General features: G+C 43.0%; 1 protein-coding gene across 4 annotated transcripts in view; it reads left to right on the top strand.

Annotated features, from left to right (window-relative positions):
- The window catches only part of VPS13B (vacuolar protein sorting 13 homolog B), a 494,765-nt gene extending 471,384 nt beyond the window's left edge, over positions 1-23,381 (top strand). For all 4 annotated transcript variants that reach the window (XM_066626564.1, XM_066626562.1, XM_066626565.1 and 1 more), the window contains exons 56-62: positions 1,233-2,056; positions 6,228-6,404; positions 7,248-7,418; positions 17,070-17,246; positions 21,185-21,287; positions 21,878-22,127; positions 22,252-23,381. In XM_066626564.1, the coding sequence (XP_066482661.1) occupies positions 1,233-2,056; positions 6,228-6,404; positions 7,248-7,418; positions 17,070-17,246; positions 21,185-21,287; positions 21,878-22,127; positions 22,252-22,500 (1,951 nt within the window). In that variant the 3' untranslated portion in view covers positions 22,501-23,381. The remainder of the gene's footprint in view (positions 1-1,232; positions 2,057-6,227; positions 6,405-7,247; positions 7,419-17,069; positions 17,247-21,184; positions 21,288-21,877; positions 22,128-22,251) is intronic.
- Positions 23,382-24,532: the final 1,151 nt, after the last annotated feature.

Genomic DNA, 24,532 nt, shown 5'->3' with positions numbered 1-24,532 from the left:
GAGTGGGTGTCAATGGGCAATTTTCACAATGGAGAGAGGTGAAAAGCGGTGTGCCCCAAGGATCTGTCCTGGGACCAGTGCTTTTCAACCTCTTCATAAATGACCTGAAGACAGGGTTGAGCAGTGAAGTGGTTAAGTTTGCAGACGACACCAAACTTTTCCGAGTGGTAAAGACCAGAAGTGATTGTGAGGAGCTCCAGAAGGATCTCTCCAATTGGCAGAATGGGCAGCAAAATGGCAGATGCGCTTCAATGTCAGTAAGTGTAAAGTCATGCACATTGGGGCAAAAAATCAAAACTTTAGATATAGGCTGATGGGTTCTGAGCTGTCTGTGACAGATCAGGAGAGAGATCTTGGGGTGGTGGTGGACAGGTCGATGAAAGTGTCGACCCAATGTGCGGCGGCAGTGAAGAAGGCCAATTCTATGCTTGGGATCATTAGGAAGGGTATTGAGAACAAAAAGGCTAGTATTATAATGCCGTTGTACAAATCGATGGTAAGGCCACACCTGGAGTATTGTGTCCAGTTCTGGTCGCCACATCTCAAAAAAGACATAGTGGAACTGGAGAAGGTGCAAAAGAGAGCGACTAAGATGATTACGGGGCTGGGGCACCTTCCTTACGAGGAAAGGCTACGGCGTTTGGGCCTCTTCAGCCTAGAAAAGAGACGCTTGAGGGGGGACATGATTGAGACATACAAAATTATGCAGGGAATGGACAGAGTGGATAGGGAGATGCTCTTTACACTCTCACATAATACTAGAACCAGGGGACATCCACTAAAATTGAATGTTGGGCGGGTTAGGACAGACAAAAGAAAATATTTCTTTACTCAGCGTGTGGTCGATCTGTGGAACTCCTTGCCACAGGATGTGGTGCTGGCGTCTAGCCTAGACGCCTTTAAAAGGGGATTGGACGAGTTTCTGGAGGAAAAATCCATTATGGGGTACAAGCCATGATGTGTATGCGCAACCTCCTGATTTTAGAAATGGGTTAAGTCAGAATGCCAGATGTAGGGGAGGGCACCAGGATGAGGTCTCTTGTTATCTGGTGTGCTCCCTGGGGCATTTGGTGGGCCGCTGTGAGATACAGGAAGCTGGACTAGATGGGCCTATGGCCTGATCCAGTGGGGCTGTTCTTATGTTCTTATGTTCTTATCATTTTTCACCCTGTGGTTAATTCTCTTTTCAAGTCAGGGGACTCATATAATTATTGTTGCTGTCTCCCATGCAGAACTCAAGAGCAGAACCTCGTGTTTAAAATGTTCATCAACCAGCTGAGTTTTGCTGTGTATAATGACATCACAAACCCCAAAATATCATCTGAACTTCTGCGGTTCACAGTGGACCATATTTACCTTCATATGGTCCCTGTTGCCAGCTACCTTAGGCCTCTTTCTAACGAATTTCAGGGAGAGACCACCAACAGCCTTCAGCGGTTTTGTACCCTTCAGCTCTATTGTGGAGACTTGCAGCTGGACAATCAGCTTTACAACAAATCCAGTTTCCATTTTCCAGTCTTACTGTGCCAGGGAGAGAAAAATGAAACTGCACAATGGACCAAAGTACATAACCTCATGGTATCCAACAAAGATCTGGAAGAATTTCATGAGAACTCCTTCATTAAACTCAGCCTCACTTTGACAGGAGAGCAGAATTTGCTGTTTCATGTAAATGACCTCAGCTTTGAAATGAAACCAGCCAGGTTATATGTGGAAGACACATTTGTTTATTACATTAAGACTTTATTTGAGACTTACCTGCCAGACAGCAAAAGAGTTTACCATTCCCCTGACGCCTCATCTCTTACCCAGATACTACCTGAACGGGTCAGGCAGCATGCAATTGCTTTAGTCAATCCAGTGAAGTTACGGAAGTTGGCAATCCAGCCTGTTAGCCTTTTGGTCAGCATCCATGCGTCCCTGAAACTATATATTGCTTCAGATCACACGCCGCTTTCTTTTTCTGTGTTTGAACGAGGACCCATTTTCACAACTGCCAGGCAGCTCATTCATGCTTTGGCCATGCATTATGCTGCAGGAGCATTGTTTAGAGCAGGTATGTATGTTTGTTTCCTGACAGTTTCTTGTCTTTTCAGTGTCAAGCAGCCAGGTGTTTGGAGCACGTAACAGCCTAATCCTATCTAACTTTCCAGCACCAGAGCAGCCATGCCAATGGGATGCACGCTGGACTCTGCAGTAGTGGGGCAGTCATGAAAGGGAACATTTGTTCCCTTACTTTGGGGTTGCATTGCAGCTGCACCGGTGCTGGAAACTTGGATAGGATTGTCCCTAAGTGAGCAGTCTAGGATATGCTTCACCTCCTACTGTTTTGACCAACTAGCTTCCATCACACAATCTGAAGCTTTGGAGTAGGAAGTCAGTCATGTTCATGGCTTGGTCATTGTTTTGTAACATAGAAATTTGGTTTGCCATTATCATGTGGGCCAAGTGAGTGAGAAGCAACTTGGGGTAGACTTTTATTTTACTGCAAAACTACCATTGCCAGAATCATATTTCATTCTTATTGCTCTATTGTTGCACAGTGACTGTTGTGCCTAAAGAAATATACTGTCTCCAGAAACATGATCTGGCAGGAGGAGTTGGATAAAACAATGGAACTGAAAGTGATGTGAACATGAAGTTAATGGAGAGCAACAGTTGGCCTCTTGAAGGCTATTCGCAACACTCACAAAAAATTGAGAAATGCGGGTTTTCCCCCCCCTTTTCGCTGTTCTATCCTTCACTACTCAGAATCAAAACAACTAATTCCGAACATGAACTCACAGACGTAGTTTCTTTCATGAAATTATTCAATCTGTCCCTGTACATTTGAAGCAAATTACGCCATTGAACACTGTTTTCTTGTTCAATCTCCTTTGGGCTGCCGTTTATGATTAGCAATCTGTCTTTCTTCACAGAATCCTCATGCTAGACTGGCACGCAGATGTTTATTGTCCTTTGATCTGCGAAGTGTGTTTGTTTTACTGATTCTTTCCCATACAAGATCAATAGTGAGCAAACAGACTATTAGATTAATGGATACCTTGTCTCACTTCCATACATGTGCATTCATAAAGCCGCTTCATCTCTGGTGTACCTTTCCCTGCATAAGAGCATGTACGGTGCCGAGGAGAGGGGAGAGTGCCTTTGATCACTCACAGCCAGTGCACTGTTGCTTTTGCTGAAACATGTTTATGGTTTACCTTCAGACCAGCTCTGTTGTGCCCCGCACCATTCCCATTCACATGCACTTAAAGTACTGGCTAAGTAGATGGGAAGGGACCAACCAATTTTATTGTGTGCTGTGTACACCTAAGAAAGCCCTAACTACTCTCACGTAGGGGGTGTATGTCATGCAGTGACTTCAGGCCATGACATTTGAATGAGTTTCATGAGCAAAAACCTGTCTGAGTGATTCCCATAGCTCTGAAGGGCATTTGCAGATAATAAGGTCCAAAGACACAAGTCCTCACATGCTATTGGGAGCCACAGTCAATCAGCAACTTCCTATAACAGGCACCACACAAATACTTACATGTAAAAACCATACATTACTTTTCTAACATATAGTACAGGTGGAGCCTCTGTATCCATGGATCTGGCTCAACACGGGTCCCCCAGACCTGCGTGGAGCCAGGCTTGGCCCCACCTCAGCCGCGTGCTGCCTCTGCAGGTTTAGAATGGCTGTTTCAGCCCCAAAAAACACATTTTAACAGCCCTCCAGTGGCTTCCTTGGGCCTCAGAATGTCTTAAATGGCATAAACACATCAGGAAGCCCCTTTTTTTTGACTGAAAAATCATTCTGAATCCTGCAGAGTCTGTGGGTGGATGTGTACAGCCTCTGTGGGCTTCAGAAAGCCCTCTCAAGGGCTTATGGGACTGAAAATCATAGATTTGATTATCTGCAATTTTCTGTATCCGCGAGGGAGTCTGAGAACAGATCCCCCACACGTACGAGGCCCCACCTGTATACTGGTTTCTGCTAAAAACAGAATACATGTTGTGAACTTCAGCCATGCTATCCTGACTGTAAACACTGAACATCTACAGTTCACCAGGGCTGGCTTTAATGTGATTTGGGCAATTTTGGGCACTGTCACAGAGCAGGCTGCCCACAGCCACAGCTGGCAGCTTGCTTGATGGTAAATCTCCATTCAGAGCCTGACGCTGCGAGCAGAGCTCTTGCAGGCCCTCCCACCAACCACTGCTTCTGATTGGCCCCAAATTGGGTCACTCTGGAAGCAGAAGGTACCTGGCTCAGACTGCTTGCTGCTACTTATTGCAGGTAAATGGGGAGGCCCACAAGGACTATGCATTAAGGGACCTCCTGTAAGGACCATGCTGAATTTGGCCCCACACTCAGGGCTGGCCCTGAGTCCATTGTTTTCTGAAGACGAGGGCTACCTGGTAGACCTGCTCTGCTCAGTTTGCAGATATCTGTATCCTGGAATTCTGCACACACTGTACATCATAGAAGACTTATTCTTGCCCTCAAGCAGGAGCCGGGTTGTGCTATTGGGGCTAGGAGAAAGGAGAACCATTCTTGCCTTGCTTTGCAAAGAAACAGCTGGTGAAGTTTTAAGCATGAGGTAGAAGGTGTGGTGCCACCAAGAGATGATCACCCAAGTTTTTTTCCAGGTGGACGACAATTTTTGAATGAGTTGTATTGAAGTTCACAGCAGAGTCGGGCAGGTCCAGCTCTTGGTAGATCAGTGCCGTCAATCCTGAGGTGAAAAGGAGAGCTGTTAAATTTTACAGCTCCTCAACTGCAGGACAGGTTCCTGCAGCTGACAATGTGAGCTTTGGCCGTAAAAGCTAATACTATATTGTTAGTCTTTAAGGTAACACAAGTTTCTCTCCTTTTCCCCCCAAGTTCTGTGATTTTTGTTCATAGGAGCAACTCTTATGATGAAGATCATAATATATAAATGACTTATACCTGTCTACTTGCAAATCAGCTTAGTATACCTATTCCTGGATTTTCCACATAATTTTGTTTGACTCACAAGTCAACACAGATATAAATCTGTCTTGCATTACGATTTGTTGCAGAAATAAGTTGCAGGAACACTTCATTGAGTTAACATGGCTGATGTAGACCCCCTCCCTACCTCCTGGTTCCACTTGGCACAACCTGACTCCTGCTTGAGAGGAAGAACGGCTCTTTTGTGCTGTGTGGTGTGTCGAGACTCCATATGTTGTTCTTGCACTCACTGTAATTGAAAACTAAGTTGATCATGACTGGATGCAGAACCAACCTGACAATCGCAGCAGGTGCAGGCCACTCTGGCAATCTGCACTAGCATGGTGAGCTCTCCCAGGTAGCCTTGCTGCTGTCACTCTGTGAGCTGCTGCAAACAGTTTTTATAATCTTGCCATCCCTTAAATAATTCTGCACTCTGTTCCAAGCCAACGTTGCAAGAAAGCCTATAGCAGACAAAGGGCAAGTGATACACTTGGCCACCAGGCTATCTGCCAGCAACTGTAACTTTCCTTTTATGTAGGAAACCAAATCCTAGGAACTATCCACCCTTGTGGGGCGACTCATAAGGGATCCTCCCTCTGAGTAACTTAATCAGCATGCAAATGCCAGTGCTGTTTACACAACTGCACTGAGGAAAAACCATTTATCTGGCTATAACTAGACCTCTACAAGAAAGTGATCAGCACAGAGCTGTTGGGTGGATTAAAATAATTTCTTACACACTTGTCAAAAATCTGCATCCCCTTTCCCAACACCCCATCAAGCAGTTGACCTTCACACTCCCCCAAGGCTGCACACTGTATCACTGTAAACTAGCTGTCATGAGTCTTTCGCCATGAGGACGTGAAATAACAAAGTTGCTTTGCAAGATGTAAAGCCTACTAAGCAAATAAGCCTCTGCTCCTATTACTGCAAACCGCCTGAATGCGGCATCCATCTCTCCACACGGAGTTTTAGCAGAAATACGGGAGGCTCATGGAAGGAAGTCATTTTAAAGCTATTTGTGTTTTTGCCAAAGGGATTTCTTTGATTTAGAAAGCATGAAAGATTCCCACTGCTCAGTCCGTACTGGATGAGCTATTTCCCGTGTTTTTCTCAAAGGAAGTTCATGATGTGATGAATTTTGAGTGTAAAAATGAGTTGGAAGAAGAGGGAGTCCGTTTTTTCCTCTCTTTTTTACTGTTGTTTCTAGTGATCTTTTGTAAGCATCAACTCTTAATGGTTTTAATTACTGTTCACGTAGGATGGGTTGTTGGATCTCTGGAAATCCTTGGAAGCCCAGCCAGCTTGGTAAGAAGCATAGGGAATGGGATAGCTGACTTCTTCCGGCTCCCCTATGAAGGACTAACGCGTGGTCCAGGAGCCTTTGTTAGCGGAGTTTCCAGAGGAACAACATCATTTGTGAAACACATTTCCAAAGGTAGATATTTGTCCTTTCCTTGTACTGCTGCTTTATTGTCATGAATTTTTAAAGGAGGTGCCCAGTTTTTGGTGGATCCATTGTGTTCAGATCTGTTCTAGCTTTTGAGTTTAAAGAAAGTGTGGGGAGGGGGGTAAGCCTCATCTACTCACTGTGTTTGAAAACAGATTGTTCCTTTCACAACAACATCCTAGAAACGCCAGCTCTTTAAGCTTTCCCGCATGGCCACTTTGTCATGCCGTAACCGAACAGGGATGTTAAAGAAGTTCAGTCCTTCTGCTATACCTCAGAAATCCTACACCACATTGCCTCATCATATGTAGTCTTTAAAAACAGAAAAAAAGCGGGCACTGTTGTAAGCATTGTCGAACATGTTTTTGAAACAAATGTGCATCTGGATTTTCCTGGACATGAACACACACATACACAGTGCCATCTTGTGGTGTCAAAGCCCAGTTGCAAAGGCAGAGGATTCGAAACAGGAGTGGTATGGAGCACAGCAAGAGGTCCCCGCATGGGCTCATTTTGGGAACCCTTCTCTGCCCCCCTGATATTCATGTCTGTCATTAGATATTGTAGGGCAGTTACTGTAAAGGTTTTGGTAGGTTCCAATTGTGGCTTGCATTATAATTAAAAAGGGCTCAAGACTGTGCGGAAGCCACAGTGTGTGTCCATCAAGCATGTTATTGATCCTTAAAATCACGATCTATTTACATTTCACAAGCTTAGCTTGCACAGGCCAGCTACTGCAGCATATTGTTTCCACTGCTTTCAAATAGAGCAATTGCACAGACTTTACATTAATTGTTCATCTAACCACATTCCTGACCTTATTGTGCTTAGGTACGCTGACATCCATTACCAACCTGGCAACAAGCCTTGCTCGGAATATGGATAGGCTATCACTGGATGAGGAGCATTATAACAGGCAGGAAGAGTGGAGAAGGCAGCTCCCTGAGAATCTGGGAGAAGGACTGAGACAGGGCCTTTCTCGACTGGGCATCAGCCTTCTAGGTAACAGGCGTCTGATTTGACATATCATTGCACCAGGTTTTTGGGAGGGCGGGATCTGAGGATCTGATCTGAAATTCTTAAATGATTTTCATTGTAAAACGTGTTCTTGTTTTCAGGCTGTGTTTTGGATATGTTTTGCGTCTCACTCTTTCCCCTTTTGGAGGGGGAGGCCGGCTATGTCATCACAGTCCAAAGATCTCAACTTGATTTGGGAGAATGAAACTTGAGCAGATCTGTTGTTTTGTTCTTTTGATGGGCTCCCTTTCTGTTGCTTTAGGAGGGAGTCAGACATGTCCTAGTTCTCAGGTAATGGAAGTGCTACAGTAGAACCCAAACCTGCATCAGGCTGGACACAACTGCACAGGAGAATTGGGATGCAGGGTAAAAAGGAAGAAGAGTTCATGTGAGACATTTCCTCAGACCAAGTCTAGAGATAGAGGTCAGGTTTTATTGCATCACATGAGCTGCTCTGGCCTATCAAAGGTCAAGACATGTTTTGCATGTTCAGCTGGTTGCTTTGCAGTTCTCACCTGCAAGAAAATTGGGATTCAAAGTTTCCTTGACCTTATAGTTCCCAGTATGCACAGGCCCCCATTTGAAGGTTTTGTTGCAGACTTTGGTTCTGACAAAACAGATTGACTTAAACTTCAATATGGTATTAAATATATTGCATATTCTGTGGTGTTATAACTAGGCTGGTTTTAAAATATTTTCTGATGACCCATGAAATGTGAATAGAGATTAATACACATTATAAAAACAAAATCAATTTGTGTATATATAACAGCGATAACCACAAAGTAACAGCAGGTTTTTTTTGTCTCTTGTAATAATGTATATTTAGAAATGTATTTTCTTATTTTATTTGCATGTGAGGTTAGCTAGGGAAAAACCAGTTCCTGTATTTGGGAATGCCTTCTCATAAATCAGATAGGTACAAAGACACCATATTTCTGGTGTTGATGCATGATGGTATCATGATGCAAAGCAAATAATCAATATTAGTGTTCTTATAATTTAAATAAATTTATATTTATATTTATTTAAATGGCATTTAAATGGCCATTTATTTATATTTATAAATAATTTATATTTATTTAAATGGCATTTAAATGGCATTTAAATAAATTATAAGAACACTAATATTGATTATTTGTTTTTCATCATGATAATTTAGATGCTTGTTTTTCTTTGAAAGCCACTTTATAGTACAAATGACAAATAAACTTATGTGAAAAAAATGTATCAAAAAACAGCCCGATTGCACTGACCTTGTATATTATATTAAAACAGCAGCCAAAAGGCTTGGCTAGGAGGGAAAATAACTATGGATATGTTAAAAATATTGCATGCAACAAGTTTGGAAGAATTTCCAAAAGGAAAGTAGGATTTCAAACCCAACTGTTTAAAAGCCATGTGTTTGGGGGATGCACACATCCACTTAAACTGGGAAATGAATGTATATTTGTGCTGCATGCTAAAATGCTTGAGTGTGAATGTGTGAAAGCATCAAATGACAATACAAGATCAAAGTGGTAAAAAAGAGGCCAGGCATAAAAACTTTGATTAGCTTGAAAATACTTGTTTTGTTTCTTGATTTTTATGGCAGTACATAACTGTACGTTGCAAATGTACAGCAGAAGTACATCAATATTAGTGCATTACAGAAACAACAACTTCAGAGTGGCATTTGCATCTCAAGTCCTCTGTCCTGTAATTTGTAGTATAACTTGCCTTCTTACCCAGACAGCCTAATGCTGTGTGTTTTCAGTGTCCTCACCACCAGTAGCCAATGATGTGGAGTGGAGACAAGAAAATATGTGACATTCAGAGCAGACAGTTACAGGGAGGGATTTGACTACTTCCTTCAGTGGCCACCCTGTATTTCTTTGAATGTTTAATACCTGCCTAAGTGAAATTGGCGAGGCCTGGGTGAAATATTAGTAATTCAGATATAGCTGTTGTAGAGGTGTTTGAAAATTGTGTTGTTTACCTTACACAGAAGTAAGCCCATTGTGTTCAGTAAGACTTAGGGTGCAATCCTACCCTGCGCTGGAACAGGCAAGCCAGGAGGCGTGCACTGTATCCAGCACAGGATAGGGGCCAAAAGCAGCTCAGCCAGATGCAAGGGGAAACTTTTCCCCTTACCTCTGGGAAAGGCGCCCTTTTCCCTATAGGTATTCTCGAACTTGCGCCACCTCTTGAAGTGGCACAAGTCCAAGGAGTTCTCCCTGGGAACAGGGGTTGGGATCTGGCATAACCGCCCAGAAACAACTCCCTCCCGCCCCCTCCCCACCTACCTCAGAAGCTCGCATCGGCCCAGCTGGGCCAATGCAAGCCTCTGTGCCTCTGTCAGCACAGAGGCTTCTTCCAGCCTCTGCAGGCTGGCATGCCTCTTTGCGCCGGCCTAGCCGACTCCTGAGGAGGCGCAAACATGCATTACAGCACGCTTGTAGCCCTCCTGGGCTGGCGTAAGGGACTTGCACCGGCCCAAGTCAAGGGCTCAATTGCGCCCTTAGGCTGTAATCCTATCTTACTCACCAGAAGCAAACACCTCTAGCTGTTGTAAATGTTTTCATGAGATGAGCTTGAATACTGTCATTTGAAAACTGTCCATAGGTTAGCCAGCAGATAACCTGGTGTGAAAAGCAGATATCAAATTTAAGTTGTATGGTCTGAAATAGTTAAGAGCACAGACCTTGGAGAGGCACTGACACAAATGGGAGTGGTTGAAAAGCAGGACCATGGCCTTGCTATGTAGTTGCCTGGGAGTGTGCATAACTTGTAACCACTAAAAAAAAACTTAAAGGGTCTTTTAAATGAGCCCTGGTTTCCCTTTAAACTGGGTCACAGGGGAGGAATAGAGTACATTTCCTCCCCTTTGACCCAGCTTAAAGAGAAAACAATGAATGCATGCACACAATGTCCAGTACGTACTAGTGTTAGCAGAATCCATTCCGTAATAGAAAGCCCTTTAGAAATATTCATCAATTCTACCAACCTTTTGTAGGTCCTCTCTCTGGTAGGAGTCACAGGAGCAGCAGCTCCTCTTCCTCTTGGCACATATAAGATCTGCTTAATTCATCTTGCTCTAGAGAGTCTCTCAAGCCTCTAATTATTGTATGAGAACTCTTGACTTTGGCTTGTGAAAATGACATGAATAAGAACCTTCCTTGATTCTACAGGAATTCAGACATTGTGCTGGAAATCTAAAGTTACTGCTATTATATTTAAACATACCAGATTGCTGCTTTTTCTTAGTTGCTGCTTTTACTCACGATATGGAAGAAGAATGTTAGTTTACAAGTTGGCTAAGACTGCAGTTGCCTGAACTGTTTTACTTAAACAGAATGAGGAACTTATGCCATCTCTCTGGATCTGTTTACAAATTCTTTATTGCTGAAATAATGCCCACTATTCTTAGTCACACACAAAAATTAACTACCCAAAATAAATATCAACCAGTATACTGTGATGTGATGAACAAGTGCCTCACTTGTATGTTACTAGTGAGAAATCAGTGGACACAATTCAACCTTTATTGAGGATAATATTTTAAAAGTCTCTTTCATGTCTCTTTCTGGCCCAAATACATGTAAAGTTCTATAAATGATTGGCATAGTAGCACAATAGAATGTCATCAGAAATCTCCCAGCAGTCTCTGCTTCTCTCTTCTCATGACTGCTGTGCAGTGGACCCGTGTGCTTTTAAACATGCGTAACGTGCACATGAGGGAAAACTAATTGGTGTACTGGGATCCTGTGTAGTGGCCAGTGGCACAGCTCTATGATTCAGCTCGGAAGGATGAAGGAAGCCGGATTGAAAGGTCTAACCAAATTTATTGTGGGAATAATTAACAATAACAGAGAAGGGATATTCAAAAATAAAGCAGACTCAAACTTAGCTTGCCCTCTTATTCACAGTTAGCTAAACAATATGTTTGATTATTCCTAGTCTTTCATCTGCAGCTGAACTTTTAACATATATAGAGAAAAAAGGAGGAGAGAATGGAAGTCCTTAGAAGGAAAAGGAGGCAGGCAGGTAACGGCACAAGCATGGAGGGGGAAAAGGTGGGGAGAAAGGATGTAGGGAAATTATGTGGATTTTCTAGAGAGATCCAGGGTTCAGAAAGTGGGGAGGGGTCGAAGTTATGGGGAAGTGAAGAAAACAGAGGGCTTAGCTTAGGAGAGAGTAGAAAGAAAGCTTCCTTAGGCAGTCTGTGAAATCACTTCACTCACTTGCTGTGGGATAGCTTGTCTCCTCTTAAGAGATGAGTTGCTTCTTCCTATAGAGCAGAGTTTCTCAAACTGTGGGTCGCGACCCACTTGGTGGGTCGCAATTGAATTTCTGGTGGGTCATGATAAGGTGGTGGCCACCATCTTGAAAAAGGGCAAAATGAAGTCGGCAGCGCCATTTTGAAAAAGGGCAGACCTGGGCAGCACCATTTTGAAAGAGGGCAAAGTGACCCAAGCGGAGCCATTTTGAAAAAGGGCAAACAGACCCTTGGGGAGCTATTTTAGGCTTCCAGGCACAAACAAACAGAAAGAGCAGCTTGCACATGCGCAGGGCAGGCAGTGTGCCGCTTTTCCTTTGTGAGTGTGTTACTGCCTAGCCCCATTCAAAGGAGGGGAGAGGAGAGGAGAGCATGCTTGGAGTTTTTCAGGTGAGTGCTCCCTCATTCTTGGGGGCATGCAGGACCCCTCTGTTTGGCTCCCTTTAACCTTAGGCAGGTGAGAGGGAGGGTGGAAAAGCACCCTGAGTGGGGACCATGGGTGGTAGCGAAGGAGGCTTCAGTGCCCACACTCTACTGCCACACGCTCAGCCAGGCAAGAGGAGAAGTGGAAAAGCGCCTGGAGTGGAGACCATGGGTGGCGGCAGAGGAGGCTTCAGCGCCCACACTCTGCTGCCATGTGTTCAACAAGGTGAGAGGGAGTGTGGAGAGGCCAGGACAAGCGAGCGCTCCCAATATAGCTACCCCACTGTTTGGCTCCTTTTGGCAGCTGGAAGGAAAACAGTAGGGCATCACTATCTTCCCAGCTGTGAGGGGAATGCTCCATGGCCCCTCCCCACACTTCTCTGATGTACACCATTAAAAGTAGTAAAACAGATATGATACATCTCTCCAGGTCATCTCTTCTGCACTGAACATATGTCTGAGAAGCTGGAGACGGGGGTTGGACTAGATGACCTTTTAGGTCATTCCATGATTTTGGTGATCATCAGGGTTGTGTGTGAAATGGGCTAAAAGTAAGCACTGAGCATATGTCTGAGAAGCTACAGACAGGAGGGTGGACTAGATGACCTCTTATGTACCTTCCAGTTCCATGATTTTGGTTATCTTTAGGTTTGTTTGTGAAATTAACTGAAAGTAAAGTCAGTGTATGTGGCAGAGAAGCATTTGGAATCTTCAGGGTAATTTGTGAAATGGGATGCATTATTGATGATGGGAATGGTGGTAGCTGTCCTGGCAGCTGAGTGATTTCAAAACCCACAAGGCTCACTCCTTGCTTGTATCTCTGATTCAATCTTCAGAGAATCACAGCTCTGCCATGGTCTTTCACCAATTTTGCTTTATTGTTGCCAGCTGACAGTTCTGGCATATGTTTAAAACTTCCTGCTTCTTGGTAGTGGTTTTACAGATGCAGGTTGTTAAACTTTCATATTTATTCCTGGAAGCATTAAGATAGTCAGTAGAAATGGATAATTGCTTTTTAAATATAAACACCAGACCTTTTCAGACCACAGAATTAATTTTGCGAACTGACTTCCACATTGCCCTATGCCTGCCCAAACACTGTTTCACCTGCTGACATCCTTGTCTCCAAAGCACCATGACCTAGGCCCAGGGAGTGAGTAAGAAGATTTAAGGACCTTTCCTTTTGGAGAATATCACAAAGCTACATTAAATGATGTTCCAAACTTAACACAATGGGCAGTAAGAAGGCCTTACTTCTGGTATGGTACAATGGTAGTGGGGGGCGGGGGGGAGAATTGGAAGAAGCTTCAGAGCTGGGATATTTTCTCTTGTCATTTACATTTTGAGTTCCTAGGTAAGAACAGTGATGTCACTTCCTGCCTGATGATGTCACATCCTGCCATGACATCACTTCCAGGTTGATGACATCACTTTCAGTGGGTCCCAGACAGATTGTCATTCTCAGAAGTGGGTCCCGGGCTGAAAAGGGTGAGAGGCTATAGAGGCTTATGTCCCAAGCCTTCAAAAGGAATTGGAAGAGGGAATCTTCCTTATTCTCAGCGTTCTTGGTAGATGGTTAAGGAGATTTGTGTGATGGAGACCCAGGGCTGAACTTGGGCCTCTTCTAAAGCAGTTCAGAAACAGATTCACTCACAGAGAGGAAGAAAGTCACAAGCATTGTGTGTTGTCAGTTTGACTGCATGTGAGACAAACAAACAAAAAAAGACAGCAGGGAGTTTGTGGATCTATGGTGACGATAGCCAAGGTTACCGTGCTGTATTGGTTGAGTACAGGACAATGCATTGCAGAAGCTAAGAATGCTAAGACTAGGCAAAATTCATGAGTAGAGCAGGGTATAAAGTCCAAAAGAGGGTCTTTAAGCAAGCTCTAAAAATCAGGCAGTAGCTTTAGTTACGAGAAAGAAAGAAAAACAGAACAAAGAAATAAAAACAGAATAAAAGAACTGAAGCTTTTTTCCTGGACAGAAGAGGTCCATTGAGAAGTGGTCCACAAAAGTTGGTTGTCCTGCCTGCACAGGCACATCTGCTTTGGTTGCGCTCAGTGAGAGAAGAAGGAAGAAAGGGTGGAAAGGTTGCCAATTCTGGGTGCTGGCTTGGCATGGTGGGCCTTAGATTGCGGCCTGAATAAAGATGGCTTCATGTAGCACCAGCAGGTTGAATGCACCCCAGACCTACAGCAAGGCAGGGTGAAGGCAAGGACTGAAGAACACAAGAATCCCAGGTTTGTATAGGACCCTAGAGGCTTTACAACCATGGACTCCTTTGTGGGGTAAACTCATCAAGGGACCTTGCTTCATTAGGTGATAGCCCTTGAGGGGTGCTGCCTTTGTTTTTACATCTTGCTGAGGATCTTGTTCAGGAGGTCCATTAGTTCAACATATTGGAAAGAAAAATACATCCAGTTGATTAGTGCAACCTAAACTGGTTTTTTAATGGTCTGACCATGATAGCGCCTCAGCACAGCAAAGAACTCTGGGTGTTGTTGTTTGGTGAGGGGCTGGGACAGCACTTTCGGAAGGCCTTCAGTTCCTTGAGTAAAGCAGTAGCACAATATAAAATGTTTTTGTGGTACAGATTTGCATTGTATTTCTTTGTGGGAGGTGAGAAATAGTTTATATAACCTCTAATGGAGCAGTTTATATATAACCTCTAATGGAGCACTGATGCAAGGAGGTTTGAAGCAAGAAATCATTTCCACAACATCCCGGAAGGCTTTTCCTCCTACTTGATAACAGTGGGAGGGGAGAGACACTGAACAAGGCCAAGCTGCTGGCTAACTGGGATCACCATATTGACATATAAATAGCCCTATATTCAGCCTGGCTTGTCACATGAACCTCTGCCTTCATCAAGCTTTTTTCCTCCAGATTTACTAACAGAAAAGGAGAGTCTATATAGTTCTCTGAAATCCAATGTAGCAGATTTTAATAGGAGATGTGGTGATTATTACAAGTGTTTCCCCCCCCCTCCCCGGAAAATCACCGAAAGCTGTTTCTCACTGATTTCTTAGATATGCAATAACTTCCATGCTTAAGTTGTTTCCTTTGTATGTATGCAATCATTTGGAATTGATACATTTGCATATTTCATAGCATGTGCATGCTGCAAAATTCACATATATAGGACATGCAGTTTTCTACAGGGACATGACACTTCTGTAAAATTTCATCCAATGTGAAACAGTCCTCAAAGGCAAATGTAAGAAAATGAAGCTTTCTACGGTACCTTGTCGGAATTTAAGAATGGGAAACAAATGTCTGATTATAAGATCAAAAGGTCAATCTACTGCACCTTCTGGGAGGTCCACAGGCAGGGCATGAAGTGAGCAGCCCTCCCTCTGTTGTTCCTCAAATAATCTGCTCTACCACCACCATTCCTGTTTTGCAAGAGTAGCACTGTAGTTAAACAGTGGCTTTAATCACAGTACCTGTATTAATTTCTTGGCCATTTCTTCTCATTTGAATGAGTGAAGGGGGCCTGCAGGTATATAACTAAATAGCTATCAATTTCTTTCTTGTCCTACCCCAAGGGTGTAGGGCAGTAGTTCTCAAACTCACAGGGACACTGTGGGATGTCCCCATAACCTCTTCTTCCCAACTCTCCTGGGTGCTATCTTGGATCTCGTGCAATCCAAGATCTGCACCCAGGAGAGATGGGAAGAAGAGGCTGTTGTAAAAGAAGGGCGCCATGACCACAGTAACTTTGGGAACCACTGGTGTAGCTCACAACAATCCTGCAAAAAAGGTTAAATTGAGAGAGTGACTTGCCCAAGACTACTTCATGAGCTTCATGGTTGCACAGGGATTCTTTTAAAACCTGGCTTTCTCCTAAATAGCATGTGTTGTGCCCAGGGGCAGCCAACGTTTCTGCACAAATAACTATGTGAAATCATATTGGTGATGAAATTGAAATCACATTTGATTTTATGAGCACACAGTGAATGGCAGTCCTCCAAAGTGCCCATTTTCTGTCATCCACCTAGGCCCAAATAGATGTCCCTTCCAGACAGCTCGTTTGATCTCTGTATTTATACAAAAACTGGAAAAAAGGTCTGCAGACGTTACCCTCTGATTTCCTCTGTTTTGAACATATCTTGAGCTCAGGCAGTTCCAATTCAAATTGCTGTCATGTAACACCTTGTCACTTTGTTCAATCATTGTCCTTTTAGTGAGTTCCAAATAGCTTATCCATCAAATTTACAACAACTAGAGACATGTCTGTGGTAAGTGGCTTGAGTAAACTTGAGATCAAAGAGAGATCCCACCTTACATACCTGTTTACATTAAGGAAGATTTAAACTCCAGTCCTCTGTTGATACTAAAAGCCAGAGGGGTCATTAAGGCACTTGTAAAAGTTTGACCCATGCGCATTAAAGTAAAATATGGTTGTGTTCACAAAGACAGTAACAAAAAGTCCCAAAGCCTAATTCTGCTAAGCTTAGTAATATATCAGATGTTGCATTAGTTTATGAGCATTTCTGGCAATAGAAGGGGATATTAAAATGATATATGGAATGAAGGCAATTTTTTTCTTATGAAGTCAATCTTAGGCTTACATGAAAATCTCATTTCCATAACAGCTAAAAGTCTCTCAGTGCTAGCAGACATTTGCTCCAATCACACACAAAACACACACACACACACACACACACACACACACAAAATTCTGCAAAGTCAACAAAGGCACTTAGAAAGAAAGCATGTAATAGAAGAAATTGCATTGTGAAGCCAAGATGTTTAAATTGTTATATGAATTAGAACCACAAGCATAAAATATCTTTAATTTGCTAAGGGTACCGTTCAGGTTAATTGGTATTCCATATTGCTGTTCTAGGCAGATGGCATTCATATTCACAAAACTCTTATTTCAAAGCTAAGGTTTCCTTTTGTTTTCTGAATTGTATCCTTCTTTAATGCTTGGAAACTCTTATTACAGGTGCAATTGCTGGTATTGTAGACCAGCCAATGCAGAACTTCCAGAAAACATCCGAGGCCCAGGCTTCAGCTGGACACAAGGCCAAAGGTGTCATCTCTGGTGTAGGGAAAGGAATCATGGGCGTTCTGGCTAAGCCCATTGGAGGAGCAGCTGAACTGGTCTCACAGACTGGCTATGGTAGGTTTTAGCAAACCTGTGAATTTAGTATGAATTGTGTTCTGTATTCATTGCTAGTTTCTTTTCAGTTAATCTTTTCATATATTGTTTATTTGAATATGTGTCTTCCTTCTTATCACATTTTGTTTTAGCAGAATTGTAATGTTAGATCTAAAGAAGTACCAGTTGAATTCTGCTCACCTAAAAGGGTTGAAATGAAAACTTGAAGCTACCCATGAAAACTTAAGGATCAGGATATCTTCTCTTTCAGTGTAGGATGGGGGGGGGGGCTGCAGCAGATGTAAAAAACTGACACAAATTGAAAGGAGAAACACCTTGTGCAAGTAAAAATATTTTCTGCCCATGCAGGACCCCTTTGCATCCAGTGCATAGTCCTGTGGGGCTTCTCAGATCTGTGCCAGCGCATGTAGGGCTGTCTGGCTCAGGAAGGGGGTTTAAAATAATGTTTCAGTAGAGCAAAAGCTTTATACCACAATAAAAAATCACCAACAGAATCAGTACCAGAAACAGATTAAAACAGCAATAAAATTAGTTTCCAAATGCCTGTCTTATATTTTGACTGCCTGTCTAGAAGAGGGAGCTTGTCAGATTCCACCAGGCTACTGTACAAAGCTTCCACAGTTACACAGTTAAGCCTGTGCTGAGGAGAAAAGCAAGGATAGGCTCTGAGTGTCCCTTGGTTAGGGATGGCTGACAACCCAATCCTGAGCTGCCCGTTGCACCAAGACTGCCGCACTGCCGAAATGGCTGCTGCAATGCCAAAATGCAGTGCCAAAATGCTGCGGCATCCTACACACAATAGGGCAGCCGCCACCAGCTCCTCGGGGAAGGGGACTTTCATCCCGATCCCCCAGAAAAGGCAATCAGCCCCTCAGGGGGCTACTCAATTCTGCGGCAGCCCTTGGGGAGGCTCTGGATGCAGAGGAGCAGAGCTCCTCCAGTCCCACCTCCATCCTGCACTGCTCCCTCCCCCTGGCATGCCTCCTCCCTGCCCTCTTCCCACATCCCCATGCCCCAGAATGCCTCCTCCCTCCCTTCCCCCATGCCCCCACCTACCTCTCCACCACACAGTGGTTTCGGGTGATTGCGGAGGAGCAGAGCAGCAGCGGTCCACTGGTGCTGGACAGGCGCTGAGGGCTGCAGACATGCCTTACAGCATGTTTGCGACACTCAGTGCCGGTAGTGGATCAGCACTAAGAGCTCAGGATTGGGCTCTATGTCACTACATAGGTATCAGTTATTCAAGTTCCACACATATAACAGAGAATCCTTTAAATCAAAGAATCTGGGTTTTTGCAAATACTTTAATTTGTACTCATATAATGTGGAAGTTCCATTTCTTTTAACAGGTCCAGGTTTCCCTCCTTAAAATGTGAATCACTGACCACTTAACACTGGCACTGTCCCACTTAAGCTTTTAGATTTCCATTAACTAAATCTTTAGATATCGTTTACACCCAAAAGGCTATACAAAGACTAATCAGATCATCTCAGCTAGTCCCTCCTGTGCCTTTTTAAGCACTTTGGAGGTAGCAAACATGCCTGTGCAACACCTAAAATTAGAGGCTCAAGTTGCAAGTGCAGCCTGCTCCCCTTTTACTCTGGATTTTTGTTTTCTTATATTTCTTTACAATGGTTTAAAAAACCCCAAAACTGCTTTCTGATTAAAAAAAAAACAAAAACAAAAAACCCCCCAAAAATTATTAAATACATACTGGGAAAAGAGATTTTGTGTGTGTGTGTGTGTGTGTTACACACAGCCTACTGAGTGATTTGAATCTCACTATACAAACATAAGCTTGAGATAACTTGATATTACTGAAAATTAAGTTTTAAGGATAGGGTGAGTAAGGGCGCAATCCTATCTTGCGCTGAAACAGGCAAGCCAGGAGGCCTGTGCTGTATCCAGCGCAAGATAGGGCTCCAAAGTGGCTTAGCTGAAGGTCAGGGGAAACTCTTCCCCTTACCTCCAGGTAAGCCACTGCAGCCCCTATGGGTCTCCTTAGACTTGCTCCACCTCCTGAGGTGGTACAAGTCCAAGGAGAGTGGAGCGGCTTGAAGCAGCTTGATCCCAGCCCTGCCTACCCACCCCCAGGACTGCCCTCCATGCACCCTCACCCGCCCCGGAACACCTCCCTTCCACCTCCTCCCTGCCTACCCCAGAGCCTTGCATCAGCCGAGGTGCAGCCTCCATGTGCCAGCACACCTCTGTGCTCTGGTGCAGCTTGCTTTTGAAGAGGTGCAAACATGCTTTATGGCACTCATAGTTAGGATTGCGCTGCACAAAAAAATAATCTGGATAGGCTAAGATCAACTCTTCTGAAAGCTATGAGGAACAAAAACAAAGTTTATGTACATCAAGTTGTGTTGTCGACTTTCTATGTGATTGTGTAATTTTTTAAACTTTGGCAAATGAGCCACAACCCATAATAAGTGAGATGCATTTCACTACAAATAGTGGCAGGGCTCCAGAAAGCTACTTTAAGCAAGCCTAAGGTCTTGCATACACTCAGTGGGATTTTTTTTTCCTTTCCCCTTTTAATAACACACCCCTTCTCATAACATGCAACACACTGCTTTAGAGATCCCTCCCTCACTTTGCCAGGGAACATGGTGTGGCATGGTATGTGGGGAAGAGAAATCTAAAGCTCTGCCTTGGGCACAAGGGCTGTGTTACTTGGGTCTTTGGATCCAGGCCAGTGTCTGTGGCACATTGTACTTTCTATGGCCAGTGGGCAAGGGAGGGGGAGAAAAAACACAGGAACTGCATCCATAGTAGATGGCAGTGCATGGGCCAGTAGCTCAGCCGCAACTAGATTGGAAAGGGGGGTGCCGTTCCCAATGAGGGGAACTAGGGAAAGAGAGACCACACGTAAGCCAACACATGTTCTCTCTTTCTCCATCCACAAATGACACTTTCATTTGCATAATGTTGAAAAACCTCAGTAAGCTAATTGTTACAACTGGAATGCATCCCTTAAGCAGTACCATCAGCCCATGTTCAATGTGAGACTGTATCTTTTCCCACAAAACCAACGCATCAATTTGATATTCATTTTTCCAAAAGGACTCCTAAGTTGCTGATGCCCTGATGCAGAAATGCCTGCTCATGACAGCAGCAGGCAGCTTGACAAGGCCGTCTTCCCTCTCCCTGCCACTTTACCTAGTTCTGCTGCACTCTGCATGCTGCAATGGTAGCATCAGACTCAGCCTACTTTCAATCACTCTTGTAAAACTTTTATTGTATCTGTGAAGTTTTTACACCCTGCTAATTCTCCGACTAATGACCATGCCCTCATTTATAAAAATTTACAAGCCATCAGAAAGCACACATGCCGGGTCACCCCTTAGCTCTGGCAATTCTATTCTGAACAAACAGGAAAAGAAGCAGCTCAGCAAAGCTCTACCTTGGCACAAAGAAGCGCTCCTCATATTTCGGATGCCCCAGGAGAACTCATAAACATTTGGGATCCATGTTTAACAGCTGGATTAAGTAACTTATATTGAAATGCAGTACCTAGAAGGCAAGTTTGCCTTCTAATGTTTGCTAATCATGACATGTACATGGAAGAATTTGAATATGAAGCAAGAAAGTTATCCGTGATCTTGAATCTTTATACATACATTGTTAAAGGACGTGTCAAATCCCATTCTGGACTGATGGCTCTCAAGAGCATCATGTTTCCCCTAATTGCTAGTATGTGACTGACATTCTGTCTTTTGTTTATTTCTAGCAAATGCTAAGATCGGCTAGGGTTAAGTGCACAATTATTGCATTGTAATGTTGAATGAATTATCTCCGCTACAGTGTCCAAAGATGTGACATCACTTTGGATCTGCACTGTTTTATGGACTGCTCAAAGAAGATGACATCACTGCAACACATTCCTATTTTCCAAAAAAACAACTAGTAAAAATCCTAACTTCTCTTACTGCAGGTATTTTGCACGGAGCTGGACTTTCTCAGCATCCTAAACAGCGCTATCCTCCGAGTGATCAGCATGCTGAGCAGGCACCAAACAGCCATGTCAAATACGTCTGGTAAAATTATTGAGACACTTGCTCATTTTTATATCAACAATTTTGATTAATAGATTCAGTTCTGTGGTCAAGTTAACAGTCTAGGAAAGGTTGAGCTACAAGTTTATTTAGGAATGTCAAACACAAAAGTTACCGCACGGAGGCCCATTCTGCAATGATGAGCTGATGATTTCCTTTGAGTTCTGGAAAAGCCACTGCTAGGCTGTTTGTTTATCTAAAATTTTACTTAGTTGCCCATTGCACTGAGCCCAAGTACTGAACATCTCCAAAAATAGCTGCTAGTCTCCACTGTGTTTGGTTCCAGTTTCATGGGGTGGTTTCTCCACTGGGATGAGAAATGAGTTGGACAAAGAGAATGTGATTATGACCATTGATTAGGTCAGCTTAGCTGGAGATGATTAAGAAGTCTTGATAATGTTACAAAATAAGCATGACATCCTTTTGATTTAGAACTGAAATGGGAGTTGCAGAAACTCTGATCCTGAATTTCCTTCCAGAGTTTTTTTTATGGCAACTTCACTGAGAAACTGGTGCAACTGACAATATCCTGTGGAACTCAAGTTCCTAATCTTGAATTATTCTTTGAACAGGAAAATGCTTCAGTCTCTAGGGAGACCAGAGGCCCACATGGCCCTAGATGTGATCATTGTTAGTGGATCCGGCCAAGAACACGAAGGATGTTTGCTGCTTACCTCGGAGGTTCTGTTTGTGGTTAGTGTCAGTGAAGACACACAGCAACAAGCATTTCCAGTAACAGAAATTGAGTGTCTGCGTGACAGTGAACAAAACAATCTGCTGAAGGTGCAACTCAAACAACAACGAGTCTCTTGTGATTTGGAGGTAAAGCTGCTGAAACGCTGATTTGTTGCATTGAAAAACTGATGACATTCGCTTTTTGCTTTCTTCTGAATCTGAGTTCATATTAACTATTACATATCAATGAATCTGTGTTGTCTGATTGCAGGCAGATGGAGGTAGAGAGAGACTATCTGAACAGCAGTACAACAGGCTTGTGGACTTTATCACAAAAGCTTCCTGTCACTTAGTTCCCAGCACCGCATCTGTACAAACCACAGCACATGTCGTTGCTGCAGAGCCAACTCTGACAACAGTTAAGAATTATCAGTATCTTGTTGACCCTGTGTATGCCCAAGTATTCATTAGTAAATTTACTATGGTAAAAAATAAAGCTTTGAGAAAGGGGTTCCACTGAAAACAGTCTGTGGCAAGAAGAATTATGTTTCCATTTTCAAAGTAACATCTTCTATGCAGTTGCCGAATATGTTTTAATTCCACATCACATGAAAGAGAGGCATTTAAACTTTGTGGGCTGATATAATGGAGTCTTTCAATTTTTTTTCCTTTAAAAAAGGAAATTATACTTGCTGCTGCCCAGCCTGTATGGAAGGTGGCAATCCTAATCTCTGTTTATGACACAGAAATATTACAGTACTAGATGAAACCTTGTTATAAGCTAAGCTATCAAGTAAAGGGAAGTACAGAAACTTTATAAGATGGTAGTGAAGATCTTTTCTCCTAACTAACAGGATCTCGGACATACGAGGATAAGAGAAACACTGCACACTGAGGCATTCTTGCCCCACAAAAAATATCCCAGTTCACTCTATCCTATTTTAGAGTCAGCCAGTTTCTATTATAAGCAAGGTTTATAACTCAGCTGTAAAAACTCGCTCAGGGCTGAAACTTTTACTCCAGGTGCTCCATCCTATAGCAAAACATTTCCTCCCACTCAGTCTGAAAGCATTGAAGTGACTGTTTTAAGTTACTAGTGACAGCTGGACTTTAACACTGCTCTAACCTTATAATAGCTTTCTTTATTTGACTGAAATCTTGCAGGACTTTAGTCCTTAATATAAATGAGTGCCTTTGTGTAGGTTGGAGAGCAAAATGGTAACTACATCTTTAATTTATTTTTGAAACTTCCTGTCTATAGAAATCTTATTTCGTTTCCCAGTCAGATTTTTCTGAAGACTTTCAAATGTGTGTGCTGTTGTGCATTGTTTGGGAAAGCATAATTATGCAAGAATTGTTATGGGTTATAATTGTGGGACCATTAAATGCATTTATAAAGCAGAGTTTTCACTCCAGTGTACCAAAACTTGGTAAAACTCCATCTTTGATCCAAATTGTATTACTTGGAAGTCCTCATTGAAAGTAGCTGGCTTTACTTCTAGGTAATGTCAGTCTTGTAACACCTTTTATCTCAAGATGCTAATCTTCATCATTCACATTTCTGGATGCCTGTACATCTGTGCTCTCCAAGGGGTAATACAGAATTTGGACACTTCTCACAGTCTCACAGCAAAGTATGAGACTAATAACAATGTCAAGAAAGTGAGCTAAATAAAAGTCAATGTTGCCATATCTGTACAACTTTACATTTTAATGAAATTGGAGCCAGCTTGTACTGAAAATGCCCAATAGCTTCACTGAGCAGCCCTGCCAAAACATCAATCCCTTTCAGAATGTTTGTCACCACCATGAGCATTCAAAAACTCATTTTAATTAGCAGCACTTGCTAATCCATAAGTGAGCAGCTTTGTGCTTCCTGTCCTGCTGCTGAAGTTTGTTCACTAATGTGGTTCAGAGTCGTGTTTTGTTTTTTTAAACAAGTGTTTTCTTCTTGCTTTAATGAAAGAAAGATGTATTTTAAAAAATCAGACTTACAGCAAAAATATTACAGTATTGAATTTCTAAAGGGGTGTGGGGAACAACGTACATCTTCTATGTTATACCCTCATCCAAGACATCTCATGAAGGAAAATCATTGGTGGCACTTTACTCACACTAGGGCTGTAATCCAGATCCCACTTACCCAGAGAGTTGCATCACTAGATCAGTGACCATACTAATCCAGTGGCTTCTCATACCCAAAGGAGCTCCCAGAGTTCACCTGTGGAATTCGATTTTTGGGCTAGTCTTACTTCCCCTTCAGAGTGCTTGTCCTGAATGGTTCCCCTCCTGGTTCAGCTTTCCAGGGCAGGAACTCAACATTATCCTGTGGAGAGTCTTACTAAAAAAACTATGCCTAAGTCAAGAAGTGAAATTAAATCAAGCCACTACCTGTAGCAATCATCCAATTTTGCTGATATCTGCTATGCATATTTGGCACAATTAACAGAAATCTAAGGATGTCTTAATTTCAATATGCTTTTCATGTATCCCATTTTGTTGAACTATTTTTGGAAGTAAGTTTCTTGTGTATTGATTATGCTGAGTGTGGT

Source organism: Tiliqua scincoides, chromosome 4, assembly GCF_035046505.1.
Source record: "Tiliqua scincoides isolate rTilSci1 chromosome 4, rTilSci1.hap2, whole genome shotgun sequence".
In the NCBI taxonomy this organism is placed as follows: Eukaryota; Metazoa; Chordata; class Lepidosauria; order Squamata; family Scincidae; genus Tiliqua; species Tiliqua scincoides.
Note: the sequence above shows the minus strand (reverse complement) of the source record. Positions and strands in the feature narration are given on the sequence as shown.